Source organism: Syngnathoides biaculeatus, chromosome 1 (genome assembly GCF_019802595.1).
Source record: "Syngnathoides biaculeatus isolate LvHL_M chromosome 1, ASM1980259v1, whole genome shotgun sequence".
NCBI classification, from domain to species: Eukaryota; Metazoa; Chordata; class Actinopteri; order Syngnathiformes; family Syngnathidae; genus Syngnathoides; species Syngnathoides biaculeatus.
The window spans coordinates 14,052,654-14,068,019 of NC_084640.1; the positions used below are offsets into that span (position 1 = coordinate 14,052,654).

General features: G+C 55.3%; 2 protein-coding genes across 2 annotated transcripts; both read left to right on the forward strand.

The window, feature by feature from the left end:
- The first annotated feature begins 29 nt into the window (after nt 1-29).
- LOC133500723 (protein shisa-7-like) lies at nt 30-6,164 on the forward strand. Its single transcript, XM_061819808.1, has 7 exons — nt 30-418; nt 1,537-1,779; nt 1,947-2,063; nt 2,132-2,265; nt 4,308-4,553; nt 4,635-5,019; nt 5,107-6,164. Exons 1-7 carry the CDS (start codon nt 30-32, stop codon nt 5,456-5,458), a joined length of 1,866 nt encoding a protein of 621 aa, XP_061675792.1. The 3' UTR covers nt 5,459-6,164.
- A 2,289-nt stretch (nt 6,165-8,453) lies between these two features.
- Nucleotides 8,454-15,347, forward strand: znf865 (zinc finger protein 865). Its single transcript, XM_061819821.1, has 3 exons — nt 8,454-9,039; nt 9,291-9,436; nt 10,105-15,347. The coding sequence occupies exon 3, from the start codon at nt 10,341-10,343 to the stop codon at nt 14,289-14,291; it is 3,951 nt and encodes a 1,316-aa protein (XP_061675805.1). The 5' UTR covers nt 8,454-9,039; nt 9,291-9,436; nt 10,105-10,340; the 3' UTR covers nt 14,292-15,347.
- Nucleotides 15,348-15,366: the final 19 nt, after the last annotated feature.

The window sequence follows — 15,366 nt, forward strand, 5'->3', positions numbered from 1 at the left end:
CCATTTTTTTTTTAAAACAAAGCGTCACCATGACGATGAAAGCCACAATTTCACCAGGGATATTTTGCTGCTCCCTGCTGCTTTTCTCCTGCCTTGTTGTTTCCACGGTAACCGCCGACAACGATGTCAGGAAGCCGTCGCCCGGAAGCGCCGCCTCCCCCGCCGCGGGCAAACGCACCGCTCTCTTCCTCCTCGCGGGCCGCAAAGCGCCGCCCGTCACCGCCGGGCCCAAGGGGGCGCCCAAGAAGGCCGAGGTGGAGGACGCCGACGGTCCGCCGCCCGTGGCCGAGCTGCCCCCGAAACCCCTCCCCCAGACCATGTTGCCCAGGAACGTGACGGCGGACGCCCTCAAGCCCCCGCTGGGCGCCGCCAAGGTGGCCCCGCCCCCGAGGCAGCTGGTGGACGTGGACATCTGCAGGTACAACGCACGCGTGTGGGATGATGCGCGCTTGCAGAGGCGTCCCGCTGTTGCCTAGCAACCGCTCATCGGTACTGTCACCCCGTTGAGATGTAGCGAGACAAATTGTATGTCCGTCCGTCCATTTTCTTTGCCGCTTATCCTCACGAGGGTCACGGGGATTGCCGGAGCCCATCCCAGCTGTCAAACGACCAATCACAGCCGGGGGGCAGTTTATTTTAAAACAAGTTTGAATGTGATTGGTTCATTCTAAACAAAGCCACATCCTCGGTTCTAAGAGGGTGTGTAGACTTGTGCAACCACATCTCAAATCGTTTCTTACTTCCGATCTAAAAGATTTCTTTTTGGAATGGAGTTGTTAATGATTTATCATCATCACCTTTCCATCCATCCATTTTCTTTGCCGCTTATCCTCACAAGGGCTCGGGGGGGGGGGAGTATCCCAGCTGTCAACGGGCAGGAGGCGGGGTTACACCCTGAACCGGTTGCCAGCCAGTCGCAGGGCACATAGAGACATACAACCAATCACACCTCGGGGCAATTTATTTTCACACGAGTTTGAATGTGATTGGTTCATTCTGAACAAAGCCACATTCTCAGTTCTAAGAGGGTGTGTAAACTTGTGCAACCACATCTAAAAAAAAAACCCCAAACGTTTATTACTTCCAATCGAAAAGATTTCCTTTTGGAATGGAGTTGTCCAATAGGTCAATAGTAGTATATATATATATATATATATCGACAGTTTATTTATTATCATCATCCTTGCATTTTCTTTGGTGCTTATCCTCACAAGGGCTCGGGGGGAGTATCCCAGCTGTCAACGGGCAGGGGTACGCCCTGAACTGTACCCCCCCCCCCCAAAAAAAAGCATCTTTAACGTAATTATTTTCGCTCATCGTCGTCTGCAAAACATCCGATCTCGTAATCTTGAGGCGACACAGCGCCACACGGCTCCCGCGGAGCGAAGCGAGAGACGGACAGCTGAGCGCTTAAAAGAGTCGGAACCGAATTTGCGACAGGTTCGAAAGCGGCGGGTGACGTCGAGACTGGGCCAGTGGGCGGCGCGATCCCACGGGGCGTGACGGTGGTTTTTGTTTTTTCCCCCCGCCGCTCAGGGGCTACTTCGACGTGATGGGCCACTTCGACAGCACCTTCAACTGCTCCCAGGGAAGCTACATCTACTGCTGCGGGACGTGCCACTACCGCTTCTGCTGCGAGCACCAGCGCAACCGCCTGGACCAGGACTCCTGCACCAACTACAAGTCGCCCGACTGGGCCGAGCCGCAGGTGCCCGTCACCGTGCCCGCCGACAACAGGCCCGACCCGGACTTCGAGACGCTCCAGCAGCAGAGCAGCAGGTAAGGGGGGCGGGGCCAAAACAACGAACGCTGGCGGAGTTCGCTGTGAAAGTTTTGAAACGGCAGAACGTTCAACCGCCCCGCTAGCTTCATGCTAACAGATCCGGTTCGCGTCGCGCGGCGCCAAACCGAGACTTGAGCTTCCTTCCTCCCCGTGGCGGTCGCAGCACGGCCTACGTGATTGGCGGCGTCATCTCCTTCACGCTGGTGGCGGCCGTGGGCGTGCGGGTCGCCTTCAGCAAGGTGGCGCGGCGCCCGCGCAACCGAGACGCCAACGTGCCGAGGTGAGCGGGCGGGCGTTCGGGGCGCCCATTAGCACCCGGCGGGGGCACTGATTGGCACCTGCGGCCAGGTCGCTGGTGGACATCCTGCGCCACCAGTCGGGTCCCGTGCAGCACGGCGAGCGGAACAACATGCTGACCACCTCCGACGGACGCACGGCCAAAAACATGTACACGCCCATCCTGCAGAGCAAGGACAACCGCAGTAAGTGGCCGACTTTGCCGCGTTTGTCTCTACGGTGGTGCTTCAAGACCTCGGCGACCGCTCAAAGTCATCCAATCGCGTGAATCGGTCGTTTGCCGCTTGCTCGCCGGGATGGTTGTGTGGCCGTAGATGTTTAGAACGTAGACGTACTCTGCACAGATTGACCATAGCTTGGCTCAGCTAGAGCTATCCTTGTTTCGTTTGGCGTATTGCTTGGGCCAAACCGCTATGTTGAAGTGAGTTGAGGAGCTTCACACGCAGTGCGTTGCGGCCACCGCGTGGTGTCTTTAGGCGATTAGCGGGAGAACCTTTTCTTGGGGGAATCAGCTGGGTCGCGAAGAACCAGAGAGCGCTAGCTCCATTTTTCGGGGAGGTCGGTGGGTCGCTTCCAATTTTGACATATGGGGGGGGGGGGGTGCAGTTGCGTGTCCATGTGTGTGGTCCGAATTTGTCCTTTGGCGCGTGAGTGTGTTTGTTGTTTTGTCTCAGCTGGTAAAGCGTTGGCTTCACAGTTCTGAGGACCCGGGTTCGATCCCGGCCCCCGCCTGTGTGGAGTTTGCACGCTCTGAGGTGGTTTAATCCGGGCGGGCACTCCGGTTTCCTCCCCACACACCAAAAACGTGCACCATTAATTGGACACCCTAAATTGCCCCAAGGTGTGATTAGTTGTCTGTCTCGATGTGCCTTGCGATTGGCCGGCGACCATTTCAGGGTGTAACCCCCCCCCCCCCCGCCCGCCTCCTGCCCGTTGACAGCCGGGATAGGCTCCGGCACTCCCCGCGACCCTGGTGAGGATAAGAGGCGAAGAAAATGGGTGGATGTATTTGTTAGTGTGCGTGATTCAGTCTTTGCGTGCCCGCGTGTTCTATTTAGTTGTCTGAATGTGTGTGTCAGCCTGTGCGTGTGTAGCACTGCATTTTCACACTGTGTGTTTGTTTGTGAGGGTGTTGTTGTTTGTGCTAGTGTGTAGCAACATTTGTGTGTGTGTGTATTAGTCTGCTTGTGTGCGCGTGTTCCACTTTGTGTGTGTCTACGGTTGTCCACTTTGCCCTCTGCTTAATGCCATCCTTTACCCTCCCCCCCCCCCCCTCTGACCTCCCCATCACTCACAGGCCTGCTGCCGCAAGACCCCGCCCCACCCCCACCCCCACCCCCACCCCACTTCCCACTTCCTGCCACACGTAGCAATATTCGGGCTGTTCCCGCGGCAACAAAAAGCAAAGCAAGCGTTTGTTCATCCGGCTCGCGTGTCGGAAGACAACATTCGGGTTCCGGCAAGCCGTCACGCCTCCCACCTTGGCTGTTTTAGGGGGCTCAGTAGGCGAAACGTTAAAAAATTTGGACGGACCCCCACCCCCATCCCAACAACGACATTTTTTTTGTCAGTCGCTGCGTGCGCGCGCGCGCATGTGATGTAATGAAAATATGAGTGTACCCCCGTCGCAAAAGAGCGAGGCCTCCTCCCTCCTCCGCGCCGGCGCGCTTCATTCAGATCACTATTTTTTGTTGTTCTTTTGTTTTCGTTGTTTTTTTTTTTTTTGTTTGTTTGGTTTGTTTTGCACGTATCGATCCTCGCGCCGCTTTTTGCACTCCGCGTAAGAAACGAGCGAGCGTCGGCCGGAAAGACGAAAAACCCTTCGCTCGCTCGCTCGGTGGGGATCACCCAGGAATGAATAAGGACAAATTCAGAATTACTAAATCATAAGTCACTGTTTTTTTTAATAAATACATACACGGTACGTATTTCGTTAATTTCTCTGTGTTGTTTGTTATTTCGGCATGCGTGTACGCGTGGTTCGGTGTGTGTTTTGTGTACGTGTTTGTGTGTGATTTCGTGCGTGTGTTTTTGTCCATTTTTAAAGGTCCGCTGTCATGATGTGCATGATTTTTAGCACGTTGTTAATGGGAAAAAATGGTCAGGCGGAATGGACCCATCTGTTTTTCCACCACAAAAAATGATTTTGACGTATATGGCTACGCATATATCTGTAAATAAGTTTGTGTAACATCCACCCCATACCAAGTGTGTGCGTTTTGTTCAGAGCGAGGCGCCCGCATGAACAACCTGGGCACCCCGCAGCTGTCGTCCGGCCCCAAACTGATCGCGAGCAGCGGGAAGGGCCTCGGCGGCGGCGGCGGCGGCGGGGTGGCGGTCGGCGGCGGCATGCGGCGCAGCGGCAGCCGCTCGTCCTTCTCGCATTCCTTCCACGACCTGGCGCAGCTGCCGCCGTCGTACGAAGCCGCCATGCAGCCGGAAATCAGCCGATACAGCTCCCTCAAGAAGCTGGGTGAGTTTGCGTGTCGCCGCCCGCCCGGGTGTACAGTAAGTACGCGCAAAAAAATGAAGTTTTGCTTTTCACGCCTGGCAGAGAAAGAGCTGGACGAGTATTCCGGCTATTATTCGTCCAAGCGGCGCTCGACCAACGCGCCGCCGTCCTTCTACTCGTCGCAGCACCACCTTCCCTGGGCGGGCGACTACACGTCGGGCTCCTCCAGGGGCACCCTGCCGCTCGACGGCTCCCGGCCCCGCCCGTACGCGCCTCCCTCCGCGCCCAACCCGTACCCGCTGCCCGTGCCCGCGCATTACGGCGGCTTCGAGCGGCCGCCGCGCCGCGTGCGCTCCCAGGATCAGCTGCTGGCGCTGGGCGAGGGCAACACCCTGTCGCGGCTCTTCAAGAACCAGCAGCAGCACTACTACCGGAACGTGATGATGGGCGGCAGCGGGAGGAGTGCCGCCTCGCAGACGCTGCGCAGGTGACGCGCGCAAGCGCTGGCGCGGCGCCGTACTAGTAGCTGATCGCTGTGAGTTTTTGTTTTCAAGTCAAACCCGTCCGCCCGCAGGTCCCACGAGCGGCTCCTGGTGTCCCCGGACCGCCTGGAGGACCGCCTGATGGCGGAGAGAGGCGCGGGCGGCGCGGTGCCCGCCATGGGCCGCCTGAGCCACCACCACAAGGCCCAGTCGCAGCAGAACATCTGCGCCACGCCCTCCACCGAGCGCCACCACATGATCAAGATGAACTCCCACCCGACGCCGGGCCACGAGCACAGCGGGTGGGACGGGGGGCACCCCAACGCCCGCCGCGCGGCCTTCGCCGGCGTGCGGCAGAACACCGTCGAGCAGCTCCACTTCATCCCGGGCGGCGGAGGGGGACACGCCCTGAGGACCGCCAGTAAGAACGAGGTCACCGTCTGAGGCCGGCGCGCTTTCGGGCTTCTTTTGCGCGCCGGGCGGAAGCGAAAGCGCCCGTTTCGTACGTTCCGGCAACGCTACTCGCGCTACGTAACACACAAACAAACACCGCTATACATTTACACACCGCACACAAACAGGCGCCCCCGCTCGTTGCCGAAACGCGCAGAAGTCAGGATGGACGTCGGTACGCGGCCGCGAGAGGAAATCCAGGAAGACGGGATGAGGGAGGAGGAAAAGAATTAAACGAGGCTCCATTTGCATTCCTTTGAAGGTTTGTATAAAAAAATAATAAATGTCCAAAAGTTCGGACGCTTGCTCCAAAGGTGCCGTGAAGGCGCGCCGACGTCGGCGACGTTGGGACCGCCGCGACGTCCTCGCCCAAAAATGGCCGCCTCATCGCCGTTGAATTTTTAACACAGATTTTTTTTTTTTTTTTTAGCCTCCCAAAAAAAAAATTATAGGTAAAAAAAAAAAATAATAATTCCGAATCTCAAAATATTATGTATAACCAAATTTTAATTCAACGTTTCAGAAAATCGAGTGTACATTTATTTTCAACATTTTAAAAGATTTAATTAAAAAAAAAACATTCAACATTTCAAATTCTGTCAGGCTAATATATATATATATAGATATATTAAACCCCCCCCTCCAAAAAAAAATACCAAAAAAAAAAAAAAACCCAGAAGCGAGGAGGAAAAAATAATGCAAATAAAGGGCGGGGGGTTGAGTATGACACTCAAAAATGTATTTAAAAAAAAAAAAAATCCAAATTCGACGGCACATACACTTTCATAATTCCTTCTTCTTGTGAATTAAAAGTGTACAGTTGGGGTCCAATTTTTTTTTTTTTTGAGGGGGGGGGGCTACTTGGCCCACGTCCCGGCCGGTTCTCGACTGTATCTTCAAGGCCCGCATTCCTGCAAAAATGGAGAATCCCGCCACGTCGTCCGTATCGGAGCGTCGACGCTTTGGGGAAACCCGCCCCGGGGGGGGGGGACGCCACAATCAATGAAACTGGGGGGGGGGGGGGGGGGGCTTGACACTAAAGGGCTATTTAACCACAAACCAATTGATGATCTCCGCGCGAGTCCGTGCGGCGTTTGCGTGACTTTCTGGGGCGCAGGCGAGCTCGTCGTCTTGCGTCTTTTTCGAATTTTGATTTTTCACGTTTTGGCGCGATTCCGGAGAGACGAAAACCGAGGGCATACGCTTCCATCTCGTCATGTTTTTTTTTTGTTTTTCTTTCTGTTCCAGCAGTGCTTCCCAATCTTACGTGAGAAAAAAATAATAATAATAATCGCAGTACGTCGCCAAATTCAAATGTCAATAAAAATTATGATTATTATTATTATTTTTTAAAAATCAATACACAATACAAGCACCAGCTTTGATGCTACCACAAAAAAAAAAAAAAAACAAGACCTCGAAAGGGCTTTTGATGGAAAAATGCAAATAAGAAAGCAGCGCCGACCGACTCATCGCATGGCTCAAGTTGAACGTTGACATTTTTCATTTTTCTTTATTTTTTTTTTTACATGGCATTTCATAGACGAGGCGCATCGACCCGTCGGGCACCCAACGCGTCGCCAATAATCGACGAGTCGGGTCTTCTACTCAAAAGTTACACCGCTGTCAAATTCAAAGCGATGCAACACCGCCATCTACTGGAGGAGGCTTGCCATTACAGTCAGCTCCAAACTTGAATCCCACACAGAAGCTGAGGCGGAGCCTCTTCCGAATAAAACCGAAAAATCCAAAACAGGTCGACAACTCCGAAAACAATTCGATACATCAAAAGAATATTTAATCGTTTTTGCATGTCACTCGATGTCACTGGCACAAATAGGTGATATATTATTTGTAGTTCTTAAATTCTCTCTATATATATTGGACACTCTAAATTGCCCCTAGGTGTGATTGTGAGTGCAGCTGTTGTCTGTCTCCATGTGCCCTGCGATTGGCTGGCGACCAATTCAGGGTGTAACCCCGCCTCCTGCCCGTTGACAGCTGGGATAAGCTCCGGCGCTCCCCGCGACCCTCGTGAGGATAAGCGGCAAAGAAAATATATCGATACATATACATACACACACCACTTCGTCACACTGGATGATTGGGAGTCACTGCATTGAACTGCTTTTTACTTCCAGACTTATTCAATTATTTCCTAAACGAAAAGATGATAATGATGATGATGTCACAGCCATGATGTCATAATTTGTGTGTGCGCGCGTTTGTGTGTGTGTGTGGATGCTGAGCCTCATACAAAGTTTTTTGCTTGTTTTTTTTTTTTTTTCCACAAATGGAAAACTTGAAAGTCTCTTTGGTGTCAGGCTGTACCTCTGACATAAATATGTGTGTGCGTGTGCATTTGCGTATGTGTGTGTGAGAATATGTAAACCATGCCCATGTAATATTTGTAAGGCAAAGCGACTCTGCATACCTCAAATTGTACAAGACTTTTTGTTTAGGACATCCCTTCAAATGTCTTTCCAGGACAAAAAAAAAAAGGCCTCACTTCTTTTTTTTTTTTTTGTCTTCTCATTTTTGGTTTGTACAAAAAAAAAAAAAAAAATCATAATGTTTGACAATGCTAGTTACAAATAAAATCCTTTGAAAGCTTCTTGGGTTTGTTTGCGTCAATTCATATCCATCCATAACTTCTGTACACAGCTGCGGACGGTTTTGAGTCTTTGGTGAAGCTAACTTGTGGTTTTTTTTTTGTTTGTTTTTTTGCATCCAAACTCCACAAAGGAAGGCCATAGGCCAGATTCGAACCCAGAACCTTTCGAATCGGAGGCAAACATGGTTCCTCCATTCAATTTATTTAAAAAAAAAAAAAAAAAACACGTACAAACCCGTGCGCTAACTATACCGGCAGGAAGTATTACGTAGCACGAACCGTTTGATTTCTTGACTTGTGAGGATAAGCGGCTGAGAAAACGGATGGATGATTCGATCCACGCACAGATCAGCTCACGCACGCGCGCGGTGTCAACGGGGCCAACGTCGCCGTGCACGCGCACCGGAGCGGCGAGAGGAGGCGCACTATTTGGCAGGCGAGCAGGCAGGGGGGGTCAAGCGGCGAGGCGCGTCAAAGCGGGGCGGTGGTCGCGGCCGGCGGTCTCAACCGGGCCGGAACCAGCGCTCGCGCACTGGAAAACGCGACCGTTTCTGGGCTCCGAGGTCGCGGTGGTGGCGGTGGGGGGGGGGCGGGGTTGATACTGAGGACGGACGCCGAACGAGCGAAGGAGAACCGAGGGGGCGCGCTTCACCCCCCTCCCCACCTCCCGGGCAGGCCGCGAGAGGTGGAAGAAAGGCGGCGTGCTCGCGTGCGTCGCGCAACCTGGAGACAATGGCGGCGCCGAGCGGCCCGCAGCGTTTTTGTTAGCGGGCTCCGAGTGGACGCCAGGCAGGCCTCGCTCGCTGCTGGTCCGGGCGGTGCGGCTGCGAAGGAAACCAGGCCTCCCGCGGGACAACCAGCAGAGACCCGTCTCCCCTTTTTTGCCGCTTATGTTGGACTCCTCAACGCATTCGTAACACCCCCCCTCCCCCCTGCCCCCCTCGACGAGCACTTTGAGGTGAGAATATTTCAAAAATATTAATTTTTTTCCCCCCTTGGCTTCGGCGAAATGTTAGCTCGTCCGTTAGCATCAGGCTAATCCCAAGCTAACCGCTCGGCTAGGTTGTTAGCGTTAGCATCGCAGATTCCATCTGTTTTTTATGTGCTTTGTGTCAGAATTGTACGATTTTTAACTGCGTTTACTCGCGCTTTGTTTATTTATTTCCCCTTTCTGAGTCTAATTTTATCCAATTTTTGGCCCACATTTAGCTTCCTGGATGCTCGATGGAGAAGACTCCGGCAAACTGAGAGCAGAGTCGCTCCTCTCGAAGGTCCGGGCATCATCACCCCCCCCCCCCCAAAAAAAAAAAAAAAAAAGCAACCTTCGCAGCCCCCCCAAGAGTGTCACAAGGCAGGTGAGATCCAAACACGCACACAGACACCCCCCCCCCCCAAATGGGCAAAGTTATTGACAACATCCATGAAAAAAAAGTTAATCAATAAGAAATGTGATCAACTGATGCGAGCTTTGATTGACAGCTTGTCGTGAATGAGGCTACTGCTTTCAAAACAAAATCACAAGTTATTAAACAGCAGTGCAATAGTTACATATGTTAATAAATGTGTAATTAAATATGTTAAATAGCTTTTATAACTGTATTATCGTTTTATGCAACTTTTTATGAACCGTTTCTGTTTCATTTCTTGGCTTCAGCAAAAAATGTTCACGAGTCAATGTGCCTGATATTGTGCATATTTAAAAAAAAAAATGTCTTTATTTACGTGACAATTTAAAACTTCTAACAAAGCAAAAAGAACGGTTGTTTGCGTTACTACTGTATTATTTTAAGTACAGTGTCATAATATTTCAAAGCAAAAATAGAAAGGAACCGTACCCCCCATTCAATGTTTTAAAAGTTGCACTTGAAAAATAATTTTTTAATTGCTACGGGATGTCATAAGATAGCGGGACAGCGTTAATTACGTGGTAGTGAAGCTGTTCAACTCACTTCAACAGTTACTTGGCACAATATCAGCCAATCGATAATCCATATTTCATGTCAGCCTTCCGTTTTGCTTGCAGACCGCTCCAAAAAAACCCAAATCAGTCTGAAAACCAACGTTGGCCGTCCTCCGGGATCCTGAAGGAACCGGGACAGACTTTTCGCGTGGGTTTCCCGGACGACCGGAGCGTGGCCGAGGAGTCCCCGGCGGCGCAAATGAGACGTTGAGATCCCGAGAAGCGCGGACTCCCCCCGAGGTTCTCGCGGTGGGGTCGCTTTGACTCCCGAGACCGCTCGGCCAACGCTCGCTTGGGAGATGTTCCAGTTCAGCAAGTACCCCATGGAGATCCTGGAGATGCTGAGCGGACACCAGGCGCATCAGTTCAAGGGTCTGGGCCTGGAGCGTCAGCTGAGCCACCAGCAGCAGGTGCAGCTCCAGCATCAGCAGCAGCTTCAGCAGCAGCACCAGTCCCCCGCCGACACGTCCGGGGGTCTGCTGTCGGGCCTCGGCCTGGGGACGCTGCCCGCCTCCCGGAGTAACGCCTTTGCCGACTCCTCCTCCCTGTTCGCCAAGATGAGCGCCCCTCCCCCGTCCATCTCGCACCAGAGTCAGTCGTCGTCGTCGTCGTCTTCGTCGTCGTCGTCGTCGTCGTCGACTCACAGCTCCAGGAAGTCCGGCAAGGTGAGCGGCGGCGGCGGCGGGAGCTCCTCGTCGGGGTACCCGCAGTTCCTGCGGCCGTTCCACCCGGCCGAGGCGGCGCTGGCGCAGGAGCAGCTGCACTCGGGAATGGGACGCTTTGACTTCGGCGGGGGGCCCGCCAGCAGCGGCGCCGGGGTCCTCCCCGCGCCCCCGCCTCCTCCGCTGCATCCCGGTCTGTCGGTGCCGCAGCCCTCCCCGGGACCCTCTTCCTCCTCTTCGTCTACCTCCACCTCCGTCTCGGCCTCCGGCAACCCCCCCGGCGGCGCCGCGGTGCCCCTGGTCGGCCAGTCGGACCCCCGCAGCCTACACCAGCAGTTCAGCTGCATGCTCGCCGCCAACCAGTACTTCCTGTCGGGAGTCCCCGCCAACAGCAGCCTGGAGCAGTTCCTGGTCCAGCAGGGCACTCACAACCACTTGGGTCTGGGTCTCGGCCAGGGGTCCTCCGAGTCCAACTCGTCTTTGGCCCCGCCCCCCGCCCTGCACTCCTCCCACGCCCACTCGGCCCCGCAAGCTCCGCAGCAGCAGCAGCAGCTGACCCCCCACGCCTTGTCTCACCCCCACAGCCACTCCCACCACCCTCACCCGCTGCACCCGGCCCCCCAGCCGGCCCCCCTGGGGGGGTTCGACTTTCAAAGCATCCCGGTCCTGTCGTCCAATCAAATTGCTTCCCTCATGCAGCAGGAAGCGGGCCTCCCCCTCCCCTTGCCCCTGCACTTGTCCCTCCCCAAGGACGACGCCGCCAAGTCGGGGGAGGCCTCGTCGTCGTCGCTTTCTGCCGGCGGGAGCAGGCGGAAAAAAGCCATGGCGGGATACCTGCCGCAGAGGAAGGCGGAGAGTCAGGCTCACGGCGGGGGGGCGGGGGGCCACCGTCACGGTTCGTCCACCCCGGGCCTGGTCGGAGAAGCTTCCGGAAGCGTCGGCATGAGCGAGCAGCAGCATTCGTCTCTCCTCCCGTCGCATCCGCAACACCCGTCCTCTTCCGCCGTCTCCTCAGCTTCCTCCTCCTCGTCCGCCCCGTCGTCCTCCGCCTCCGCCTCCTTGCTGGTCGACGGTGACCAGCGCTTGCCCAAAACCGGAGAGAACCGCAGCGGAAACCCGCCGGGTCAACCCGAATCGGAATCCCTCTACCACTGCGGAGAGTGCGGGAAAACGTTCACGCACCTCTCCAGCCTGCGGCGGCACCTGCGCAGCCACGGCGTGACGCCCGACACCCAAAGCAGGAAGTCGGACTGCACGTCTCCGAGCCCCGAGAGGATCTTCTGCTGCGGCGACTGCGGGAAACGCTTCAAGAAGCGGGGGCACCTGATCCAGCACAGCGTCACGCACTCGGAGAACCGGCCGTTCATTTGCAACATTTGCCAGAAGTCCTTCAACCGCCGCGAGTCGCTCACGCGGCACGAGAAGATCCACGACGAGAAGCCGTTCCGCTGCCCGGCGTGCGGACGCTGCTTCCGCGAAAGCACCTCCCTCCTCAACCACGCCGCCTCGGGCGCTTGCGGAAAACCGCCCCGTGCTTCCAAGAACCGCGCCGGCTCGTCCAACCCGGGCGCCGGCGGCAAAATGCGGCTTTCCAGTCAGAACGCCGTCGTTCCCGAGGATAAATACTCGGGCGACTATTCGAGAAGTCGCTACCCCGGACAGGCGACGTACGACGACGACTACAGGCGCACGCAGGCGTCGTCGCTGTACACGCCGGACGCCGGCCTCTCGGGGGACCTGGGCAACCAAACCCTTCGGAAGGCCCCCTTAGCGCCGACCCTTCACCCCCACCCGCAGAGTCAGCACCACCACCAGCAGCCGCACCTTCCTCTCTCCTCCTTATTGGACGATTCCGAAGACGAGGTCACCAGCAGCGCCATGTCGGCCATCGCCGCGGCGGCGGCGGCCTCGTGCGACATCAACACAGAAGGCAGGGACGGAGAAAGGAGGGACATCATCGGGGGGCTGCTGGGGGGTCTGGGCTTCGGTAACCTGAGCGGGCCGTCGCCCTCGCCGAGCATCAACGGGTCCACCGTGCCGTTGTCGCACCACAGCCAGCCGCACGCCAAGCCCCGCAGGCCCCGCAAGCCCCGAGAGAAGCGAGACCCCAACGCCGTCGTCAGGAGACGGCGCGGCCCCGCCCAGCCCGGCGACGGCACGGAGCGGCCCTACGGGTGCCAGCTCTGCGGCAAGCGCTTCCGGCGGGCCGAGACGCTGCGGCGCCACAACCGGGTCCACACGGGCGAGAAGCCTCACGCCTGCGACATCTGCGGCAAAATGTTCCGGGAACCTTTCCACCTCACCAAACACCTGACGGTGCACTCGGGCCAGAAGAACTACAAGTGCAACCTGTGCGGCAAAATGTTCGCCTACGCTCAGAGCCTGGTCAGACACGGCAAGCTGCACCGCAGGGGCGAGATTGACAACCAGGGTAGAAGAATCAAAGGAGCCGCCGCCGCCGCCGCCGCCGGACAAGCCTCCAACCAGGGAAACTCTGACTTCTTCTCGTCTTGCTCTCAAGAGGAGAAGTCGCCCATGTCCGGGACCCCCTCCCAGAGGCTCTACACTTGCACGGTGTGCTGGAAATCCTTCCGCCATTACTTCCACCTGACGGCGCACCAGCAGACGGTGCACGGCGGCGGCGTGGGCCTGGAGAAGTCCTTCCGCTGCGAAGTCTGCGGGAAATCCTTCGCCTACTCCAACAGCCTCGTCCGCCACAAGCTCTCGCAGCACGGCATCGACCGCAACGGCCAGCGGGTCAACCACTCGCAGCCGCCCGGTTACTCGTCGGCCTTCTACGACTCGGGCGCGGGCTACGCGCAGCACGCGGCCGGCCAGCCTCCCGCTCCGCAGCAAGACCCCCCGCACCCGTTCCACTACCGGCCCAAAAAGCAGTCGGACGGTACCAGGAGAGGCCGCAAGAAGAAGAGGCGGGTGGTGATCCACAGCATCATGCGGGACGGGAAGCTGGTGGGCGTCCCGCTCAGCAAGGAAACGCGCAGGAAGTTGATGCTGCTGAGGAAGAGGAGGGGCCGACTGCTGGCTCAGATGAACAAGAAGAAGCTCCTGGCGCAGCTCAGGCTCCGCGGAGGGGTGTCGGCGGTCCGGTCCTGGTCCGGCGGGGCCGTCAAAGTCAGCGGGCTGGTGTCCATGGACGTCGCGGTCAAGCGCTTCCCGTGCCCCGTCTGCCCGAGCGCCACCTACGCCAGGAGGGGCTTCCTGCTGCTGCACCGGGCCGTCCGGCACCCGGTCGGGACTTCGGGCCGGCGCGCCCGCCTGCACTGCCCCGTGTGCGCCCGGCGCAGCGCCACCCTCCTCAGGGCCCTCAAACACCGCGGGCGGCACCTCAGGCGCGCCACCTTCCACTGCCACAAATGCCGGCGCCGCTTCTGGAACCCGCGGCTCCTGGAGAGGCACAAGTTCTCGTGCCGGGCCCCCGTTTCGGGGCCGCGGTGGGGCGACGGCGAGTGGGCGCCCGCGAGGATGAAGCCGTCGCACGGCTACCGCCCGACGGCGCAGCCGCCTCTGCCTCTGCCGGCCCTGGTCCCGCACGACAGGTCCTCGGTCCTGACCGAGTACGCTCACTAAAAACTCCGTTAGTTTTTCGTCACTTTTTATTTTCATTTTTTTTCCGTAACAATCAGAGAAGCGAGTGGCAGCTGGCAGCTTTTGAACAAAAAGGGACAAGAAAAAAATGGTTAGAGTTCCTCGCGCCTCCAAAACCCGCAAAAGGTCACATGACCGCCTCGGTCACATGACGACACTTTTTGAGTAGCAGCCGTGAGCGTTCACAACTGGCACGCGAACACACGTGGACTGAAGGCACACACACACACGTTCATCTAACATGCGCACGTTTGCGCAGACACACTTGTTTGTGTCACATGTCAACACTATTGTCGGTTTTGTGTAGATTATTTTTTGTCCTTTATTTTATTATTATTTTTTTTTAAACAAACACTGTTGCTCCTGTCATGAGATCCTCCCGACTTTCCAGCACAGTTCAGATGCCTTATTATTGTTATTGTTTATTTTTTTTTTGGGGGGGGGGGGGGAGGGAGAGGTAATGTGACTGAAACATTTTTCTTTAATTTTTTTTTAAGAGAGCCTTCCAAAATTTGTGTAGTAATAACCCGGAGTGTATCGATATAATTCCCGATTTATATTTTATTATATATTGACGACTTGCCGTTTTTTGTTTTTATCCCTTTTTCTCGTATGGGTGTCCGTATTGTGAGGTCAGGCTTACGGGGTTCGGGTCGGGGTGTGCTTGTAAAATGTTGGTTTGGGGGGGAATATTAATTTCCTTGTGTGTGTGACACTTTTTGTAACTAAAGCGTGCACACTTAGTTCGACTTAGCTCCTGTTCGCGTTGTTACATTGTTTGACCTTTTTTGTTTTGTTTTCTGTACAACTAAAAACGTAATATTAATACTAAATGACTTGTTATTTTCTTTGTATAAAAAGTGACTTGTTGAAGACCCAAATAATAAAAAAAAAAGTAAATCGAAAAAAAAAATCACATCTAGGTTCTACGTCGAGAGGTGCGTTTGAATTAATATCGATGACAATATTTTACTCTGAAAATGTGTCTTTTGTTCAAATTATAACCAAAAATATGTCCATTAAAATCTGATTAAATAATTGGTTGACCAATTTACTG

Excerpts from the sequence above, each read along its gene's own strand:
- LOC133500723 (XM_061819808.1), top strand. The coding sequence starts at position 30 with ATGACGATGAAAGCCACAATTTCACCAGGGATATTTTGCTGCTCCCTG. Across the intron at positions 2,064-2,131 it reads CGAGACGCCAACGTGCCGAG|GTCGCTGGTGGACATCCTGC; the intron begins GTGAGCGGGCGG and ends ACCTGCGGCCAG. Across the intron at positions 2,266-4,307 it reads GCAGAGCAAGGACAACCGCA|AGCGAGGCGCCCGCATGAAC; the intron begins GTAAGTGGCCGA and ends CGTTTTGTTCAG.
- znf865 (XM_061819821.1), top strand. The coding sequence starts at position 10,341 with ATGTTCCAGTTCAGCAAGTACCCCATGGAGATCCTGGAGATGCTGAGC.